This window comes from Euprymna scolopes, chromosome 18 (assembly GCF_053919585.1).
Source record: "Euprymna scolopes isolate OS-2025 chromosome 18, ASM5391958v1, whole genome shotgun sequence".
In the NCBI taxonomy this organism is placed as follows: domain Eukaryota; kingdom Metazoa; phylum Mollusca; class Cephalopoda; order Sepiida; family Sepiolidae; genus Euprymna; species Euprymna scolopes.
In genome coordinates, this window is record NC_136499.1 from 62,992,082 (window position 1) to 63,014,581 (window position 22,500).

At 36.5% G+C, this 22,500-nt stretch overlaps 1 protein-coding gene across 1 annotated transcript in view; it reads left to right on the top strand.

Moving 5' to 3' along the window:
- Window positions 1-22,500, top strand: part of LOC145297633 (retinal guanylyl cyclase 1-like) — a 1,014,990-nt gene that overhangs the window by 849,271 nt on the left and 143,219 nt on the right. Inside the window, exon 12 of the mRNA XM_080143738.1 lies at window positions 15,783-15,923. Within this exon, the coding sequence (XP_079999864.1) occupies window positions 15,783-15,923 (141 nt within the window). The remainder of the gene's footprint in view (window positions 1-15,782; window positions 15,924-22,500) is intronic.

Below are 22,500 nucleotides of genomic sequence, written 5' to 3' on the forward strand. Positions count from 1 at the left end.
TTATTACATGCTTCCAGCATTTCAAGCCTCCACGCGTCACAACTTTTCCATCGCCACAGGACCACTCTTATAGACTAATGCCTGATGGAGTATCTATACACAGATGATGTTACAGAGTCTTAGCTTTGTACGACAGCTAAGTCTCTCCGTCTCTCTCTCTCTTTCTCTCTCTCTCTCTCGGTTCAAAATGTTGAAATCCAGCAACAAGCAAGAGCAACATAGCCAGCAACAAGTTAAACTGCACACCAACTTAATGCGGGTACTGGTCTCCCGCTTTATGTTTTTTAAATCAGAGATTTGCTTCTCCTAGAAAGGTTGCCTTCACCACGGCTTACAGGAGTCCTCTCCACCCCAACACACACACACACACAAATACACACGGTGCTAGTTGGCCGTTAACCCCGAAAAACGGTTTATTCGCCCTTTGGAAGGTCTTGTTTTTAATCCTTCAGGCAGACTAGCACCCCTTCTCACCAAACAAGTCTGGTGGCGGTACCAGTTCAGTCGCCGGTGACCCGACCATGAGGCAGGTAGTACTGGGTTACATGGTATCAGTAGCATATGACATGACCTGACATACATATATTAGTGGTGGAACGATTAATCAAAATCAAAGTAGAAGATCGAGAAAATCGGAACTTCTTAAGATACAGGAGCGGAAAATTTGTGCCTACTTTCCGATGCCAAGAACGCTTCGTGTAAGTGTTTATTATTTGAATTGTTTCTGTTTAAAATTTACTTTGGCATTACTGTTACTAATGATTATATGTTGAGTATGAATTTGTTTTAGGCCACAAACAAAACTTAAATGCTTAGATCACCAACACAAGTGTATTTTTTTACGTTCACCAACATATATTACATGGGTTTTTATGGGAATCTAAAGAAAAATACATTTTTAGCTAGGCCACAGGGGAGATAACCCATGCAGCAAAACTGAAGCTGGCCTGCAGGATACTATATATACAAATGAAGGCAAATTTGGCCATATTTTATTAGTGTGAAAATATAGGTTCTTTTTTACGAATTGTCATAAGATTGTAACAATAGAATCGTAGTATAACTTTCAAAAAGCCTGCAATTTTCATGTAGTTTCGTTCCATAGAACAAAAGATATTAGCATTTCAGTATTTAATTTGGCTACGAGTATATATATATATATATATATATATATATATATATATATATAAAGGGCTATATATGTAATATATATATATACATATTACATATATATATATATCCCTTTATATATATATACATATATATATATATATACATATATAAAGGGATATATATGTATATATATATATATATATATAATTTAAAGGAGATTAGAATAATAGTCTAAAGAGCTTAGTGTATTTTAATGTAACAGTGAAATTACTAGTTTGATTAAAATACAGGAAATGCTCGTTGTAATTTAGATATATAATAAGCTCGATAGTTAAATGTCCTAGAGCTAATTCAATATTAAGTAAAGTGATTTTCAATTTAAAAATTAAAAAAAAAATTTAAAATTTAAAAATCAAATTTTAATTAAATTAAAAATCAGTTTCATAAGAAGGAACAACAACAAAGTCAATTATCTGTACGATCATTTCGGAAATCCGTGCTTTTTATTTGTTGTATACATGAAGTTATGTAGAACAATTATATATAGTTTTTTTGGTAAGCTCGGTCTCCTCATCAGCAAATTAAGGAGGATTTTTATTGAATTTAAAAGACACCATAAATAAACCTAGCATTAAAAGTAAGGCAGATGAATCTGAAAAAATTTAAATAAAATGTTTGGATTTAAAATTTATAAGAAAATTAATATAGGTTATAGATAGAAATGAGTAGAAAAAAAATATATATAAACGACATTTTTGGCAAATTAATAAGTTAGAAATCGTTGCACTATTAATCAGATTATAACAAATGATGGTTTGTTGGAAACCTAATGACCTGAACTGTGTAGTGCTCTATGTGACATTTGCCGTTAATGTCGTATATTATTGTTTAAACAAGTGGGGGATCGCTTTTCTATAATAATTTAACACAAATTAAGCATCCACTTTATTTATGTCCACCTTTGTTATATGTGTATGTCTATTTTACGTTAAATTAATATAGAAAAGTGACCCCCACTTTTAAAACTATAATTTAATCATATCATCGAAATCACTTGGTTCCTGGGAGTTTAACTGTTATTTTCGTTTTCAGCACCCTAGAAGATTTATTATAGTGGTAATCTTACATGATGTTTTGGGTAGAAATATACGGCATCTTTACCAATATTGCAATCATATTCATTTTTTCCTAGTTTGGAATTACAAAATAACTGATATTTCCTCCAAACTTCTGACCTTGATTGGGGGGGGGGAGATAAAAACTTGCTGCCATAATATCAAATGATCTGAAATAACAGTAAAAGTGTATTTGATTCTAAATATTTCTCATATGTTATATATTCCCTCTTTTTGTTTTCATACATATACAGTGTATAAAGATAATTTGATACTGGAGATATTCATAATTGTTGTGGGGACATACACACCCTTATAATCACTAAGATGGACTTATCCATTAACTATATAAGCAGCAAGTATAGACCGCTCAATGAGAGCTATCCGGATGTCGTACAGAGACGACTCCCCACGGACTTACTAACCTTCCTGTATCACTAAACATGTTCTGGATATAAATGTTCTTCGTATTATCACCAGTCGTCGTGTTTTCCTACTTTCAATTTTCCCGACTACACTACAATGACGACAAGGATGTAAGAAAATAAAAAAAAAAAAAAAAACTCACGCGCAAAAACTTCAACTTTCCAACTATACGAAATAGTCAATTGCAAACTCTCTAAGATACAACGCAAAATCTCAAAAGTTCAACGACGAAAAATTGCAACATAAAAAAAGAAAAGTCTTCACTTAAATTTATCTATTCCAAGAAATTTGGGTGGGGGGGGTCATGCTTGCTAAAAAAGAAAGAAGAGAAAAAAAGCAATCTTGATTTTATTTGCCGTAGAACGGGTCGACGCAAGTTTTTTTGCAAATTACATATGGACTTTATGTTGAAGTTTTTTTTTTTTTTCGGTTACGGAAATTTCGGAAAATGAATTCTTGTTTTATGACAAAGTGGTTATTGTGACCGACTAGTTGTTTGTTTGAACTATACTGAGAGAGGAAAAAGGCAAATATTTTTTTTGTTTTGTTTTGATGACTTAAAAAAAAGTGTTTCTCTTTTGTTTTTCGTCCAACCCATTTCATGTTGTATATTGCATGGTGTACGTAGTATATTGTACTATTTTTCCTCTACGGTAAAACAAAAATCAGACAAAAGGAACACGTGTAAGCGAGAAAATAAAATAAAGAGACATAATGGAAGATGTGAAAGAGACGATATCCCGTCTAATTGAATTTCAAATGGACCAGCAAAGAAGAGTTGACGATAGACTACAGCAGGCAGAAGAAAGAATGATCCAAATGCAAAAGAGAGAAGATAACAGACTTTTTGCATTGCAAACTGAGCAGCAAGAGAGAACTGAAGCACTACTTAAGGTTTTAATAAATAAGAATCAAGTTAAAGAGAGCGATACGGCGTTTACTCAGAGTGCGGTACTAAGTACAATAAATAATTTCACCTACTGTCCTGTCATAAGAGTAGTAGTTGAAGGGCAAAAATCAGAAGCTCACAGTATTAATGCTGGTGTCCCTCAGGGGACCATCCTGGGTCCAACTCTTTTCCTGATCTACATTAATGATCTTCCAAATCACATCCTTACTTCATTTGTAGACATTTATGCTGGTGACACTACCATTTATGGTAGCACATCGAAGACAATAAACGACCAAGTTCTCTCTGATTCTCTCTCCTCTGATCTTGAGCACGTGGTACAATGGGGAAAGGAGTGGCTGGTTACTTTTAATGCATCTAAAACCAAGCTTCTCATTTTACATCATTAACATTCTGATCCACATCTGGCATCAATTGAAATGAATGGCTCTCGTCTTAAGGAGGCCTCAAGTTTTGACAAGCTTCTGGGCTTGACCATTACTCCTGATCTTAAATGGAACACGTACATAAAATCTGTTGCCAGGGCCTACGGAAAAATGGTGGGATCTTTCTATCGATCCAGTAGATATCTCACTGCTGATGCAATTCTCTATCTATATAAGAGGCAGGTTGTCCAAGGATGGAATACTGTTGCCACATTTGGGCAGGAGCTGCTAGAAAGAACTTGTCCTTCCTTGATAGAGTTCAAAATAGACTTCGTAGCCTCGTAGGAGATGTCATTTTCTCTTCCCTGCAACCTCTATCTCACACAAGAGATGTTGCGAGCTTGTCTCTGATGTATCGTTATTTTCATGGAAAGTGTTCGACCGAGCTTCAGTCTATGGTCCCCTCTCGCCAAACTTTCACAAGAAACACTCGTCTAGCTGAAAACACTATCAATAATTCCCCCACTCTTTATCTGTGCGGAAAACTAAACGTAGATTCCATGAACAAAGCTTTTTTCTTAGAACTGCACGCCTGTGGAATTGTCTTCCGTTTTCCTGCTTTCCGGCTGAGTACAATATGGTTGTCTTCAAGTCTAACGTAAATAAGTTCTTGATGAGCCGTTCCATATAAGTTAACAAATTTACCGAATTTTCATTACTAATGATTACTATATTTTCCAATTTCTACTGTACACTCTTTAACCCTTATCCTTGAGTGGCCTCTTAGCCTTGATAATGTGGTGATTCCTGTGTAAAAATAAGAAAGAAAATCAAATATTTGAAACGTATTTAAAACGGTATAAAGATCTGTACAATATCGACTGTGGAAATTGGGCAGACCAAAAAAATGTCCGTTTGTTACTTAGCAAATTAGGAGCTACGGAACACGACAAATTTGTCGACTATATCTTGCCACAAAAGACTAGCGATCTGACGTTTACGGAAACCGTTAAACGACTAACTGTGGACTACTTGACTTTCGCCTCGATTGTTAACAAACACTGTGACGATTTTAAATTGTCAGAATTGAGTGCCGATGATTTCAAGTGCCTCATATTCGTCCAGGGGTTAACTTCGACAAGAGACTCTGAGATCCATCGAAGAGTTTTGTCAACTGTACAAAAGCTACCGGAATATTGCCAAAGAATCATTAGTATCAAGAAGGGACCCATGAACATCGAAGAATCTGATATTGCACACATAAAGAATATACAGAGAAGAACTATGGGTACTCTCTAAAATACAAAACAGGAAACTAGACCCTATCTTCAACTTAAGCACGAAAGACAAGGTACCCAGAAGCCTTCAACCCCTTGTTTTCGCTGTGGAAACTTGCATTGGTCAAAGGATTGCCTTTTTCGTACCAAAGAATGTTTTAATTGCAAAAAAAACTAGGACACAAAAGCTCACACTGAAAATGGCAGAAAAAAAGTAAAATTCGGGTTCAACAGGAGAGAATGAATAAGAAAGACGAAAATAACAGTCGAAAATACGTCTTAGTTAGAATTTTAAACAAGGACGTTAAATTACAGTTAGACTCAGGGTCGGACTTATCGATAATAAATTTACAGACGTGGAGAAATTTAAAAAGGCCAACTATGCATAAAACTGGCAAAGCAGCAAAAACGGTAACTGGAGAAAAAATAAATTTTGAAGAACTAACTACAAATGTCACTTTTAATGGTACAACGAGAAAACGTTTTGGGCTCAATAACACAGAAAATTTGTTTGGGGCCGATTGGTTTCAGGAATTTAATCTGTGGAGTGTACCGATCAACACCTTTTGACAAAAATTAGAATCGCTTTCTACAGAAAAACAAGAACTTAAATTGGATCTAAAAAAGCTTTTTCCTGATTTTTTTTCAGCGGGCTTGGGTAAATGTAGGAAAGCAACAGCCAAATTTGAACTGAAATCCAATGCAGAAACAGTTTTTAGGAAAAAAAAAGGAACGTACCATTCGCTTCGCTAGAGAAAATTAATGAGGAACTTGACAGACTAGTCAAGATCGGCATCTTATCAAAAGTGGAATTCAGCCAATGGGCAGCTCCTACCGTATACGTCAAAAAGAAATCGAAGGAAATCCGCGTTTGCGCTGACTTTTCGACTGGGCTAAACGCCGTCTTGAAAGACTACCATTATCCACCGCCTATTTCCGAGGAGATTTTTGCAAAACTGAACGGAGGTAAGATCTTCTCTAAGATCCATCTCAGTGAGGCTTATCTTCAGATTCCGGTTGAGGAAAATAGCTCAAAGCTACTTTGCATAAACACTAACCGGGGTTTATACAAATTTGAGAGACGCCGATTTTTCAAGAAATTATGGATACTATGCTGGACGGACTCGATTTCGCAACTGCATACTTGGACGATATTATTATCTTCAGCAAATTCAAGGAACAACATAGAGAGCACATACTAAAAGTATTTTCACGGATACAGAATTTCGGTTTTAAAGTCAAGGAAGGAAAGTGCGAATTTTTCCTAGAAGAAATTAAATACCTAGGATACATAATTGATAAAGAGAGAAAGGAGACCAGATCCTGACAGGACAACTGCAATAAAGCACATGCCAACTCCCGGGAACGTCGCCGAACAACAAAGCTTTCTAGGACTGGCCAACTATTACCAGTCATTTATTCCCAACATGCATAATCTTCGGACCCCACTTAACAAACTTTGGAAGAAAGACAGTACTTGGGAATGGACATCTGAATGCCAGGAGATATTCAACAAAAAAAAACTGCACTTACGTCCGACCTATCTCTTACACATTACAATCCAGAATTAGACATCATAGTTGCCAGCGACGCAAGCTCTCATGGCATAGGCGCTTGCATACTACACAGAATGCCGGATGGAAGCAAGAAACCAGTGGCACATGCGTCACGCACGTTATTACCTTCGGAAAAACATTACTCGCAGATCGACAAGGAAGCTCTCGCAATAATATTCGCAGTAACAAAGTACCTTCGTTATTTGCATGGAAGATTTTTTAATTTTCAAACTGACGATAAACCGCTCCTAACTATTTTCGGATCGAAGAAAGGACTACCTGTGTATACGATCTTACTTAACTATAACTTGGTCATGCTGACGGATTGTCAAGGCTAATTCCAAATCAAAGCGAACCACTAGAAGACACTGTGATCGCTTCTTTAAAAAACGACAGCGAGATCAAGAATCTGATGTTTAACATGATTAAAGAACTACAGGAAATAAAATGCGAAGCTCAAGAAGACGAATTCATTTGATCCACAAAACAGAAAATCATGGAGAAACATCGGCAGATAGCGGACATTTTCTCCTTGTGTGACAACGTACCAGTATATAGTGAAAGGGTGGTTATACGCAAGACTTTACAGAACGAATACCAAGAGATTTTCATGCATGACATCCAGGGAAGAATAGGATGAAAATCCTTATACTGAGTTATGTATACTGGCCAAATATCGATTTATACATCTCAAAATTGGTGGATTCTTGCAAGCTAAAGCACCACCAATCACCTACAAACCATGGCAAAGACAGACCAACCTTGGTCGAGAATACATGTGGATTTCGCAGGGCCAGTGGAGGATGTCTACTGCTTGATTGTAGTAGATAGCTATTCAATATGGCCAGAAGTACTCAGGTGCAAGAGACATACCACAAGAGTCGCTATCTCTTTCCTCGATGAACTTTTTGCCCGATTTGGCGTTTTCGATTGCTTAGTCAGCGAATACAGGACAGTTAACATCAACTGATTTTAAGGAATTCTGCGAAAGTTTTCCAATAAAACACATTACTATACCTCCGTATCATCCAAAATCAAATGGACCGGCAGAAGGTTTCGTTGACACTTTGAAAAGAGCATTAAAGAAAGCTTCGGGAACACCTTCGAGAACACGATCGAGAACACCTTCAGATAAGGCCTTACAACAGTTACAGGTTTACAAGATCACACCGAACCCGAATACCCCTGAAGCAACGTCTCCTGCAGAGACCATGTTTTCACGAAAAATACAACCAGTATTCAAAAACTACTGCCAAAACAAGCAAATTCAGGAGAAAAGGTTTTCTTTAAAGCATACGGAAACAAAACATCGTTTTGGGAACAGGGAACAATTGACAAAAGAATTGGAAACACAACATACATCGTTCTAGGCCTACCGCCACTCACAAGGGACATATGAATACAATTAGACGTTGTCGTAACGATGGAAAAGACACACCTCAAGTCGAGGAAGAAGCTAGCAATACGTTATATGATATGTTCGATATCGAGCCTCCCCAAGCAAACTTAGAACAGTGCCGATCGACAAGGAAGAGAAAGGTTACTGAACCCTTATAATCGATCCAAAAAGGAAGAAATATTAACGTTTTTTCCCCTAAACAAAAAAAGCGTGGGAGGAGGTGTTGTGGGGACATACACACCCTTATAATCACTAAGATGGACTTATCCATTAACCATATAAGCAGCAAGTATAGACTGCTCAATGAGAGCTATCCGGATGTCGTACAGAGACGACTCCACACGGACTTACTAATCTTCCTGTCTCTGTTCTGGATATAAATTTCTTCGCATTCTCACTAGTCGTCGTGTTTTCCTACTTTCACCTTTCACGGCTCCACTACAATAATAATACCTTATTTCAAATAGAGGAGAGATATAACATATGAGTAATATTTCGAATCAAGTCTCCTCTTGCTGTTATTTGAGATAACTTGAAACCATAGCAAGAAGTTTTAGTTTCATCCTCCATCAAGGTCAGAGGTTTGGGATGTATATATATATATATATATATATATATATATATATATATATATATATATCCAGATTGAATTTACTTTTATTAATTTACAAGCAGTTTAACGCGGCTTTGCTCGGGTCGTACATACTGTTCAAAACTGTATGTGCATATATATATATATATATATATATATATATATATATATATATATATATATATATATATATATATATATAACAGTTTTACTCATATCCATGTAACCTACATCTTGCATTTCAAGTGTTTGGACCCAAAATTGGCGGGAGACTTTGGTAGAGTCTGCAAAAGTCAACTATTTCAACTTTGGCCTCATGGCAGCTTAATTTTCCCCAAAAAACCTGATTTAAAAAGCTTGCTGTATGTCTGAACATCTTTTATGTAAAATTTCAAATATTTATACCCAAAATTGGCCGAATAGTTTGCTAGAGACTGCAAAGGTAAAATCTATTGAAATTTGACCCCGTGGCAGCCAAATATTCTGCCCAAAACCGATTTAAAATCTTCCCCTATGTCTGAATACACTTTATGTAAAATCGTATTCGCATAATGTAAGTTGACTTGCATATAGTTAATTTGCAACTGCATTGAAATTTTCTTATTTATTTTTGCTTTTATCTGTACATGTATGTCTTATTGAGCGAATTTTCTATAAAGTTGTTTCCGTTAGTTACTTTGTATCGTCTCGGTTAAAAACAGCAAATCGCAATCGATAAGCTAGTTTCTATCATTTCTTTTCCTTTCATTAATTATTATGAAAATGGTTATATCATATATATTTTCCTTTCATTAATTATTATGAAAATGGTTATATCATATACATTTTCCATATCGGTTTTCATGGTACGTCGCTGGAATTGCTATTTCGCATTTGACATTTTAGTTTTAAGTTTAAGCGTAATTTTCAAAGTTATCAGATTTTGCTTTGGGGATGCTTTAGAAAAAAGTTCTCTGACATTTTCTCGAATTCTTGAAGATTTCAAGGAAAAGGTCAGATGGAAAACCGACCCAAGATGACATGAGGAGTTATGTAGAATACCAAGAAACGCCTGAATCAGATTTATGCTACCCATCTGTATCGCCTCTTCATTTTTCGGGATATTTTTTTTATTTTTTGTCTGTTTATTTCGAATTACTCAAACACGACATTAATATTTCTTTCAATATTCTTAAAATTCTATTTATAAAAAATAAATAATCTATAATATAAATATCAACTGTCTGTCTTAATGTATGCATGTGTGTATGTCAAAAATTTCGACAAAGGCGGCGGATTTTTACGAGCTCGGTATCGTTTTAAGCCCGTCCACTCGGACGATAAATATCGAAATATTCGCCAGAAACATTAATTTCTTCACCCTCAACTGGGCACTTTTTACAAGGAGGGGTCGCTTTTTTTCGCCGATATTTTCGGAAGTCACCCCCTTTTTTCTATAGACTGGCTTTAATTTAAACCTTCGCCACTTCCGGTTTTGCGATAGACGCAACGGCAAATACGTCACGTTTGTTTTTTTATTGTTTTTTTTTTTTTTTTTCGCGTTCTTTTTTCTCCTTCGCGGTACGGATTCAAAGCTGCCTGCCTACAACCATTTTTTCTTTTTTTTTTTTTTGCTCAACACACACTATGAGTGCTAATATAATTGATAGATCTTAGTGAGTGAAAAGTCTTCCTAATGTCTTCAAAATAATGCTGTGTAAAAATGAACCAAGCCAAAACTTACTATAAATAATTTAGATGACTATAATAAGCGTCAATTGATAATGTTTTGGTTTGTTTTCTCCTGGGCAAGTAAGGGAAATTATCCTTCCCATTCCATCGTTGAATTGCTTATCAAAAGTAAAGAAACGGGAGAAGACTTTAAAATGCTATTAACATAAATGCACGTATAAGAGTTTGACACTATATCCAACAGAACGGCAACCACTTGTATTTTGTTTTCAAAACACATTGAAGCAATATTATTGTTATGTATGTTTTAAAAATATATAAGATAATTTAGTCCTTTTCATATCGATATAAAATATGAGATCTTAATGGCGTGTGATGTGTACATTAGCCATTTTAGATGAATTGACACTACAGGGTGGAACGATAAATTTGTCGCCCTAAAGAAAACAACACTAAAATTTTATTTAAAGAATACTCTGCAGATGGCGTCAATCAGGCTAGCTTTTGTGTTGTGGAAGATTATATTGGTGATGTTCTAGACGAATGACTAAATGAAGTTGTCCAGCGGGTTCAAGTCGGGGGAGAAAGGGAACCAGTTAGAGAAGCGTACAAAGTCGTAGTACGCCTTCTAGAGCAAAACGTAGGTCTCCTTGGACTTATGGGCCGGTGCCGAGTGCTGCTCTCACACCCAAGGTCTGCAGGTGGCAACCTGACTGCACCAGGGGATCATCACACTCTTTAACACATCCAGGTAAACTTTGGTGTGGACTGTCAAGCCGAAAATGTGAGTTTGCATGATGTGGCCCTCACTAGAAACCTCATCAAACACAATAACCGTGGCCGGAAACTTGGTTGAGATGTGTCCTAAAGCGTTGAACCGTCTGGATTTGCATTTTAGGGTGTTAACAATGGTCCTGTTGTTATAACTTGGATCGGTAGAGAGCATTAGTTTTACACGGCGCATCTCTGATCTCACTAGTTGAATATTGTATCACTTTCCGACAAGATAGAATGCTCCTATCACTCTTAGGATTGATACACAACTGGCCAATTAGTAGATGGTGTGCAACAAAAAAAAGAAAAACAGTTTTCATTAAACGGAAATGGAATCCTGTTGTCATTTCGAGAGAGACAATTGTATCATTCAACCCTGTATATAAGCGTGTTAAAATACTTTGTCTTTAGGCATATACGCACAGCACCACTCAATATTTCAGATCTCTCTGTTTCTGAGGGTGCATGATTGTCTTAGTGAAACCTTCACGGTTAAAGAAAATCGAGATGATGAATTCAAATTCTATCGTATCTATGGTGGCCATTTGATAAAACATTGTAAACAAAGTCATGGACCTACAAATTTCACCTGATCCAGATATCTGTCAAATGTGACATTTGTTTTACTAAGTATTTATAATTGATCGGCGACGAGATCTGCTGCGTTCACGCGTTAAATCAATTTCCCTAAAATAATTGTTTTGTAAAACCTGACAACATCACACATGTAGTTGTCTTCTTTTTCTCTCTCATATTTATATTTATAAATACGTATTTCTATCTTTCTAGTATTTAGTAATGACGATTAATCCCCAAACAGTGCACAGGGACACTTAATTATGAGGGGCTACTATTTGGAGCCAGATTTTCAGGGAGACTATTAAGACAGTTTGGCACCTAGATGTCTGTTCACATTACACTTGAATTTCTGCAATCAGTATAGTTAGATAACCAGAGGCCCAGGAGGGAATTCCAAAGTGCATCAGTTTGAGGAAAAAAGCTATTTGAGTAGAAGGCTTTACGGGATCTAGGAATCTTTACAGTGTAGGGTTATAATTTTTCTGTTTTCGGGTGTGTTAGGGATGTTGTCGTCGATGGAGTGCAGTGCTCGGAGTTCGTCAGAGCACTTGCCATTGCAACAGCTGTAAAATAGGAACAACAATGCCACGTTTCGGCGATAGGACAGAGGTTTGAGTTTAGTTTATAGTTTAGTATCTATTAGCTTGGTGACTCTTTTTGGGGTCGTGTCGAGGAGCGAGAGACTAGTAGCAAATGCGCCAGTCCAGATGTGACCACAATACTCCATGCATGGGCGAACCGTGGTCTTGTAGAGATACAGGATATTCTTAGGTGTGAGTAGTATTTTAACACGGTAGAGAGAGCCCACCTTCCTTGCAGCAGTCTAAGCAATTGCCTCAATGTATTTGTTCCAATTCATGTTGTCTGTGAATGTTAACCCTAGGAGCGTGAGAGAAGTACTTTTAGGCAGTGTATTATTAGCAATATCATCAGTGGTTGAGAAGTTTTCTTGTAATTATTAAAGGAAATAAGCTTGGTCTTGGCAGCATTGAACGTGACCAACCAGTTACGGTCCCATTTCTACTATAGAGTGGAGGTCTTTATCTAGAGTTTTAGCAATTCCTTAGATATGTGTTCATTTGTTTTACCCTCGTGTCTGTTATAGAGCGTGTACTAAATTCTCAAGTACAAGTTCTTGTACTTAATAATATTGAGATAAAAAAGATAGCTTAAATATGATTGGATGCTTCACAAATGTTGATGTCGGAGGCCATCATCTCGTCGCGTTGATTTGTATGTCATTTAACCAGAGTTTATATACGAATATTTTTTTCGGGTTTTTTCCAAACACTGGCACACCCTGGACTACGTTCTGACCAGAGCCCGAGCCAGAGACCGAGGAGACGTTCACACCACGCGATCCACCACCGGGGCGGATGACTGCTGGACGGTCACAGATTCCTGATCTCTCGACTTTCCATGACGATCATTCGACCACCCAAAAGGGCACCCAATAGCGTACCAAACCGACGTTTTAACTGTAGCAAGCTCCGCGAACCACAGTTGGCACAGAATTTCAGGGAGGCCTGCGAACGACACATCGCAGAGCCCGTGAGTCAGGCGACAGTAGAGCACCAATGGACCACTCTCAGAGACGCCATCATCCGTGCTGCGTAGGAGGTACTAGGTCACACCACCAAGAAAAGGCAAGACTGGTTTGATGAGAATGACGCCACCATCTCTCGTCGCATTGAAGGAAAACGTCAAGCACGTCTGATTTCAGAGGGCCAACCTGCAGCTGCCAACAAACGCGCTCACAAGGTAGCTTTAGCAGACTGCTAAAGAAGGATTTGTGAAGCCCAGAACATCTAGTGGCAGAGAAAAGCTGCTGAGATCCAGCGCTTCGCTGACCAACATGACCTGCGCAGTTTCTACGCAGCAACGAAGGAAATTTTCGGTCCGAAACGATCATCAGTGGACAGCCTAAAAGACACAAATGGGACCACGACCATCTCTGACCGTGAGGGCATCCTGGAGAGATGGAGGTGTCACTTTAAGAACCTCCTTAATGATCACGCTAACACCCCCAGATGATCTCTTGAGAATGACCCCACAGAATCCCGTCCGTCTCTGCATGGCACTCACACCCTCCATCGAGGACTTCAACATGGCTCTAAAATGTATGAAGCCCGGTAAGCCCCCAGTACCAGGTAAAATCCCGCTAGAACTCCTCATTCATGGTGGCCCCAGCTGAGAAATCGTTTGATGCTCCTTATACTAAAAATATGGGAGACCAAGACTCTCCCCAGCGACTTTCGTGATGCTAATATCATCACCATCTTCAAGAAGGGGGACAGGGAGAACTGTAACGACTACCGGGGAATATAACTGCTTAGCATTGCGAGTAAGATTTTCACTCAGATTCTCCTTGACCACCAGCTCATCCTCGCAGAGGATGTCCTGCCAGAGACCCAGTGCGGGTTTCGATCTTCCCGGAGGAAAGTGGGCATGATTTTCTGTGTAAGACAACTGCTAGAGAAAAGTCTTGAACAGCAACAGCCCATGATGTTCGTTTTTTGGGACCTTAAAAAGGCGTTTGATAAAGTACCACTACCTGCCATGTGGGCTGTCCTCACGAGATACGATTGTCCACGCAACTTCGTTGAACTGGTACGTGCCCTCTATGACGGAATGGTTGGAAGGGTTTGTCATCAGAACTCTCTTTCAGACCCATTCCCCATCAACGGCGGTCTGAAGCAAGGATTTGTTTTGGCCCCAGCGTGTTTCTCGCTGTACATCGGAGCAATGCTAAGCGAGATTCCACCAGACATACCCTCAATTGGCCTGCAATTTAGTTGAACGGAGGAATTTTCAACCTCGCACGACTCCGTGCCAAAACCAAAACCACCTTATGCGAAGTGTGAGAACTACAATATGCTGATAACAACACCACTCCAGGTCAGACGGCAGAGGACCTGCAGTCGTTAGCAGACGCATATAACTCTGCATATGAAAGGTTTCGGATGCAGGTCAACACGGACAAGACCAGGACCCTCGTCCAACATCCGCCAGGACAGACGTTTCCAGCCCTTAATATCACAATTAACAACCAATCACTAGAGGAGGTAGATCAATTCTCTTATCTTGGAAACATTTTAACATCTACTCATACATGCAAGGAGGACGTGGAGAACAGAATACGGGCAGCCCATTCCGCTCTGGACGACTCAACTGCCGCGTATTTAACAACTACGCATTTATGATGACCACGAAGATAATGGTGTTCCGGGCAGCTGCCATCTGCACGCTCCTGTATGCCTGTGAAAAGTGGACACTATACAGAAGTGAAATAAAACATCTGGAACGCTTCCAACAAACAAAATTAAAGCAAATTATGAAAATACCCTGGAATAGCCATACCTACAATTCTGAGGTACTGGAACTTTCCAAAATGACAAGTGTTGATGCCACTATTATCCGCCACCCCCTCCGCTAGACAGGCCACGTCCACAGAATGCAAAATCTAACGCTTTCTGAGAGAATGATGTACGGAGAACTGGCAAAAGGAACAAGACCATGAGGAGCACCAAAAATGCGCTAGAAAGACCAGCTGAAGCGCACTTTGGCAGCAACTGACATCGACCACTCCTCGTGGGAAGAGGCTGCCAGGGACAGAAAGGCGTGGAGGAACGCTGTACACCGCGGTAGTGCTTACTTTGAGGAGGAAAAGAGAAGAATGGAAGAGGCTGGGAGAAGAAAGAGAAGGGGGCGAGAGCAACCCCATCTCCTTACCCTCCTCTGTGAGCACTGTCCGCGGCTCTTCCACCGTAGAATCGGACTGTACGGCCATGTATCACATAGGCACCCACCCACCTGACGACAGAACCCAATGCTCGGATACGAGTAGGAGCCGACGACGACGACCACCACCACCACCACCACGACCACGATAACCACGACATACGAATAAATAACCTTTTACATATTTTTTTTTTAGTTCTTATCTATACATATCTTTTTAAATCCCTTCCTGTTAAACTTTGCATTATTTTTTTTCGTTTTCAGAAAAATGAACTTCGTGGACACCATGTTCAAAATGCTTGAAAAATACTCGAATGATTTGGAAGACATTGTGCGGGAGAGAACTATGTTGCTTGAAGAGGAAAAGAAAAAAACAGACGAACTTCTCTACCGAATGTTGCCTTCGTAAGTAATTCGAAACAACCCAATCTCCGTCCTTTCTTTTCTTAAGTTGGTTTTAATATATGTTGCGTTTTGAGTTTCTTCTGCATAAAGATACAATAAAACATTGTCTGGCACGACATTTCATTTGACGACAGAATAATTGCATTACAGATGTCATAAAACGTGGTCCTTAACTTAACGACGTCGCAATACAATTGTTGAGATTATTTTGTTGGTGAACAAAGATAGATTAATTCGTTACATGCGTCCGTTCGATCTGTGCGTATAGGAAAAACAATCTGAGTATGACAGATCGAGTAAAATGCACTTTAAAATTAAGCCTGGTAGATCAAAAATACTACTTTAAAATTAAGCATGACAGAACTAAAATACAATTTTAATTGCCGCATGACAGAACATAAAACACTACTTTAAACTTAAATATGACAGAACTGAAATACAATTTTAAACTTAAACATGACAGATCAAATTGCTACTTTAAACTTGCGCATAACAGACCAAAAATGTTACTTTTATCATAACTCTGACTGATCAAATGTATTAGTTTTAAATTAAGCATGACAGAACAAAATACTACTTGAAACTTCAGTATGACACAAAATACTACTTTTCACCTAAGCATTGCAGACTAAAAATGCTACTTTAAACTTAAGCATAACAGATGAAAAACGTTGCTTTAAACTTGAGCATGACAGAACAAAAATATTTATACACTAAATTTGAACGCGTCAGGACCAACAAAAATGCTACTTAAAACTTTATTATGACAGACCAAGATAAACTACCTCAAAATGAGAATTTCAGACCGACGAACTGTCAACGAGTATACATCTGTCTTATAAACATTACTAGAATATCTAGATATACTATTTCAAATTTAAGCCTGGAAAACATCCACGCACAACAGCAGGTGAATCATAATCTTAATTTTAGTTTAGCCTCAGACAATATCGTTGCACATTTATGAGTGGTATTTTGTATCAAATTGAACCTTCTTCTAATAAATTTTGAACAGGCGCTTTTTTTTGTGTAGAACAGTGCTTTTTCGCAGCTAATTTTAAAAAATGATTCTGTAAGACTACTTTCCGTGTAGACCCAATCAATGTAAATCACATTTGTATTATGTAACTACTACTACTAAAATAAATTCCCAAATTATAAGAAGTATGGCGTAGTTCGCTGGAAGCATTGTTTATCGGATAAAAGGTGTCTTTGAAATAAATAAATAATAATTTAATAGTTTAAATGAATATTTATTTATTACTTGACTGTAGATATTAAATTCCTCAAATATTTTCGGGTGCAACACCCATTTTTAAGAAGGAGGAAATAGATGTCTACTCATTATGCTGTCGTTTCTGGTTCTCAAACAACAACATAAAGAGTGGACATATGTCTTCTACCTTTTGAAAATGGGTGTTGCACCCGAAATATTTGAGAAATTTAACATCTATAGTCTGGTAATAAATAAACAAATATTTATTTCAACTATTTAATTATTATTTATTAATCTATTTATCTATTTACAACGACTGAATAATTCCTGCGTTGAAAAGCCACCTTTGTAAAGTTATAGGAATTTTCAAATGGTGATGGCGGCTATCTTAAATTTATAAGGTTATCTATCCGCTCCAAGAAAATTGTAATTTTCGTATTCAGATACCATTAAATTTGAAATCTTGCTCTATTCCTATTCTTTCCTCAAACTCGAGATCCTTTTTATTACCCCCGCTTCCTATTAGAGCTGGGGGACTTGTCGCAATTTTCCCACAGTCGCAGTAAGATGGTTAATAATACTATTTTAGGAGCAATTGAATTTGTAGGAACTGTTAAACCTTAGTTGCCTAATGATAAATACCTTATTTAAAAAAATTAATCTCGGCAGTCTTTAAATATTGAACCCTTTTTTCAATTTTGAATTTAAGTACGGGAAAATAAATATCATCATATCATATTGTATTTCTACTAGTGATGGGACTATTCCAATATTTTTCCCGATTCCGATACAATTACTGATTCCGTACTAAATCGCCGATTCGGATACAATTACCGATTCCCATATAATTACAGGCCCCGTTTCTAAATATTAAACTATAGCGTTGTTATTTTCCCCGATTTCTGTAAAAAAAAATATACATGTTAGGTATGTAAATATTTTCCTAAACGAAAAATGACACTTGTGGAGGATGATCTATATACCAGCTTTACTGGTATATAAAAATCAATAAATATTTATTATTTTATCGTTATTACCAGCAATGGAAGATTTTGCTTTAAACGAAATCAAATAAAAAAAGACAATAAAAATAATCATTTTAGCATCGAAAAATAGACAACAATTTTTTCGATCCCGATACCGATTTCGAGACTCCAAATTTGTCGATTTTTTCCGACTCCCGATTCCGATTCTGATAATCATCCCAACACTAATTTCTACTATTATATTAAAGGAACTTTATGTGTCTGTGCCTGTGAGTTCGTTCCCTATGACTTCGAAAATGGCTCGGTCGATCTTTATGAAATTTCACACGTAGGTACTTATGTTTCTGGCAGTGTTCTTAGAAAGGTTTTGCAACCGAATGTCTCTGATGAGTATCGATAATCGAAATAATCCGATGAAAGACAGAAACAGACGATTTTGAGGAAAGTTAACTTCTTACACAGCCTAACATCACAAGTGCATTTGAGAAATGTTATTCCCACATAAGCCGAAAGGCTCAATATATAAAATCAACGGTAGGTTCTTTGATATGGCAGGACCGCGTTCAAAATAAATGTTTCTGTTTAAAGCACAATTACACCATGATACTTTACTTTTTTTCATTTTAAACTTAAATTAAAGCCATTATCATCGCATAACCAGCAATGACAGGTATGTCAAATAAACACTAGGTTCTTTCATATGTCGAGGGCGCGTCAGAAATGAATGTTTCTGTTTTGATCACAATAGAGGCATCATAGTTAACTTTTGCATTTAAAACTTTGATGAAAGTCATTAAATATAAAAATTATTTCTTTAAATCAGCAATAGATTTTCTACAGTGCAATGTAGGTTACACTGTGTTGTGAACTTGGTCACTGCGAGAAGTATGTGAAGCTTCCTCAAGGTGCATCAATTAGAGCACGCAATCAATGATATTTTAATTGAAAAAAGTCTATTTTATCGATTTCGATGACAATAAAAAAATATGGGAGCGTGAAACATTCGTTGATCATCAATATATATACAATCCCGGACAACGTCGGGTCACCCTGTTAGTAAAATATATGATTACGATTAATTCTATTTAAGCTTATACAAAGTTTTACACTGTTTCAAGAACTTGTTCTGATGAATATAAACATGTTTTCCAGTTTTCAATCCACCTGCGTATGAGAGGAAATATTATTCTTAAGATGTTGAAATGTTCTGTATTTAATGTCAATATTTTAAATGTAAATATAAAGGCAGAACTATAGATTCAGTATAATGCTGATTAAGTATATTTTATACTGTGTTTGTCGATGGCGAGTATATATATATATATATATATATATAGAGAGAGAGAGAGAGAGAGAGAGAGAGAGAAAGAGAGAGAGAATAAAAAGGAACAAACCGTATTATGTGTTCATCAACGTTTCGTCTTTATTTCGAGACTTACAGAGGAAATTAGTGTTGGGATGATACGGTTTGTTCCTTTTTATTTTCTCTATTTTGTCGGAATACTATTTCCGTTATTTTCATCATATATATACATATATATATATATATATATATATATATATATATATATAAGTGTGTGTATGTATATATGTATATATAAGTATATATATATGTATATATAATATATATATATAATGTTTAAACATATATATATATATTATGCATATATATTATGTATATATATATGTATATGCATATATATTATGTATATATGCATATATATATATTATGTATATACATATATATTATGTATATACATATATATTATGTATATACATATATATATATATTATGTATATATGCATATATATATATTATGTATATACATATATATTATGTATGTACATATATATTATGTATATAGATACATACGTATATATATTATGTATATACATATATATTATGTATGTTCCTTTAATAGAAGTTTACTTATTAATGGCTATATAGTGCCGAAACCTCCACGTTATTTAATTGTGCTTGAATTTTCGATAAGCACTGATTTAGGATGTCTAGGTAGAGGTTTACTTGAAATAATTTTAACCATTTTTTTTTCTTTTTTGAAGTGAAAGACATGATTATGCGTCAATGAATGAGAAATAATGCATTCAGAGAATTGCTATTACTTATATATCTCTGTTATGTTCATAGAGCCTTTTCTCTCATTTAAGCTGGGTTTCACCAACGTATATATGATGGCAAATTCGGCAAGGAACAATGTATATGCCTGCATTAGAAACTGGTTTGTTTTGGATATGTTTTGTTGTTTGTAAAGTTTGTTTTATAGTTTGTGATGTAGTTTGCATTATTGGAATTCCTAGTTTATTCAGTGTGTTGCAAATTATTGTATTATTTGTGTGTGTAGGTAAAGGAAGATGTCTGTCTACGAGAGAAATGTATATATATATATATATATATATATATATATATATATATATATTGTGTACAGAAAGTTGTTAGATGAGACAAGTCATTGGTACCGTCGGTTTCAAGCCCGATAATTTGGACTGTTTCAGATATCATTATAAAGCTCTCTTAAGCCAATGTTCGAACATTGGCTGAAGAGAGCTTGATAATGATATCTTAAACGGTCCTAATTATCGGGCTTGAAACCGCCGGTACTAATGACTTGTCTCATCTAACAGCTTTCTGTACACAAAATATAAATAGGCTCTTACATTTCGGATTTTCCTTTTAATTGAGCACTCTGCTGGATTTCTTTTTCAAAAAAGAACTAATCATATATATATATATATGTGTGTGTGTGTGTGTGTGTGTGTGTGTGTGTGTGTGTGTGTGTGTGTGTGTGTGTGTGTGGTTATATATTACCAACTTTCCTGATATAATTAACATTAATCTGTAGTTTTCTTATTACAATAGGAATATTGTCACCTCCTTCTTTCTTCAATCATAGCAATATTTAAATTTTCAACTTTTAGTATACACTTCCATACATTCATATACCCTATTCAATCGACTCGTTAATTTATGTACATATGATCTATATTAATAATCGATTAAGTTATTTTTTGCCAAATGTTACAATGGTATTTATTATTATTTAATATTGTATTCTAAATGTATTATTTTTAATTTTTGTTTTTAATTTATTTGTCCATTAAAAAAATATTTTGCTTACATTTTTAATTGCAATTTTTTAACTGTTTTAAGTTTAATTTTGTTATTTGGGAATTTGGATATTTTAATAATATTTTATTTTAATTTGCCATTTGAAATAATTTCACTCACATGTTAAAGCCATATATTTGTGTATCGCGTGCCTTAGGTCTGCCAGGCTTAAGGTTTAAATAGAATCGTTGGATTCGATAAATATCTTGCAATTCCACTGACGCCCGTAAACCAATCTGTCACGCTAAAGATTTAAATAATAATTTTGTAGTTCTCCTACAGACGAAAACAAAGCTGCAGGCGAGTTGAATTGACTTCTTCACATTCTATATACTGATTTGGTGAGATGATTACGTTACGTTTTTGCAGTTCTTGTTAGGCGGTGTCAATATCATCCTACATACAGCCCCTGGTATTACCAAAACGTCATATATTTAGTACTGACTAGGTTGAACATTGCTTAACTTCGGTGATCTAACGGTTACCGGTATTCTAACGTGATTATGCCGTATTATTACACTAAAAAGTGATTGGTTCTGCATACTAAAGTTGTAGATATTATTTGTATTGTTAAACACATAGAGTGAATATCTTATTTTACGAGGTGGAACAATAACATTGTAATCATAGAAAAGGCGGTATGATTCCATTTCCGTTTGATAAAAACGGTGTTCTTTTTTGTTGTAGCCCGTTGTGTACAAGAGCGATAGGAACCCTCTATAAAATCTGAAAGCGACACACTGTTTAACAAGCGAGATGGTAGATGCGCCGTTGTACAACTCATGCTCTCTACCGATACAAGATGATAACGGGCCCATTGCCAGCACCATAAAAAATACATTGCTGGATTGCCACGAATAACACGGATGTGCACAGGGTGATGACAAAAGTTTCTAGACACGGTTATGGTCTTTGCTATGGTTTCAAGTGAGGGCCACATCATGCCACCTCACATCTTCGAAGTAAGCTTGAAAGTCAACACCAAAGTGCGTGGATGTGCTGAAGAGTGGTGATCCCCTGGTGCAATCAGGTGGCCGCTGGCAGACCCTGGATGTGTGGCAGCAGGACTCAGTGCCGGCCTACAAGTCCAAAGAGACCCAGGCTTAGCTTCAGGAGGAGTGCTACGACTTTGTACCCTTCTCTAACAAGCCCCCTCCTTCCCAGATCAGAACCCGCTAGACTACTTCGTTTGGTCAGTCGTCGATACATCACTAACATGATCTCCCACAACAACAAGCTAGCTTGATA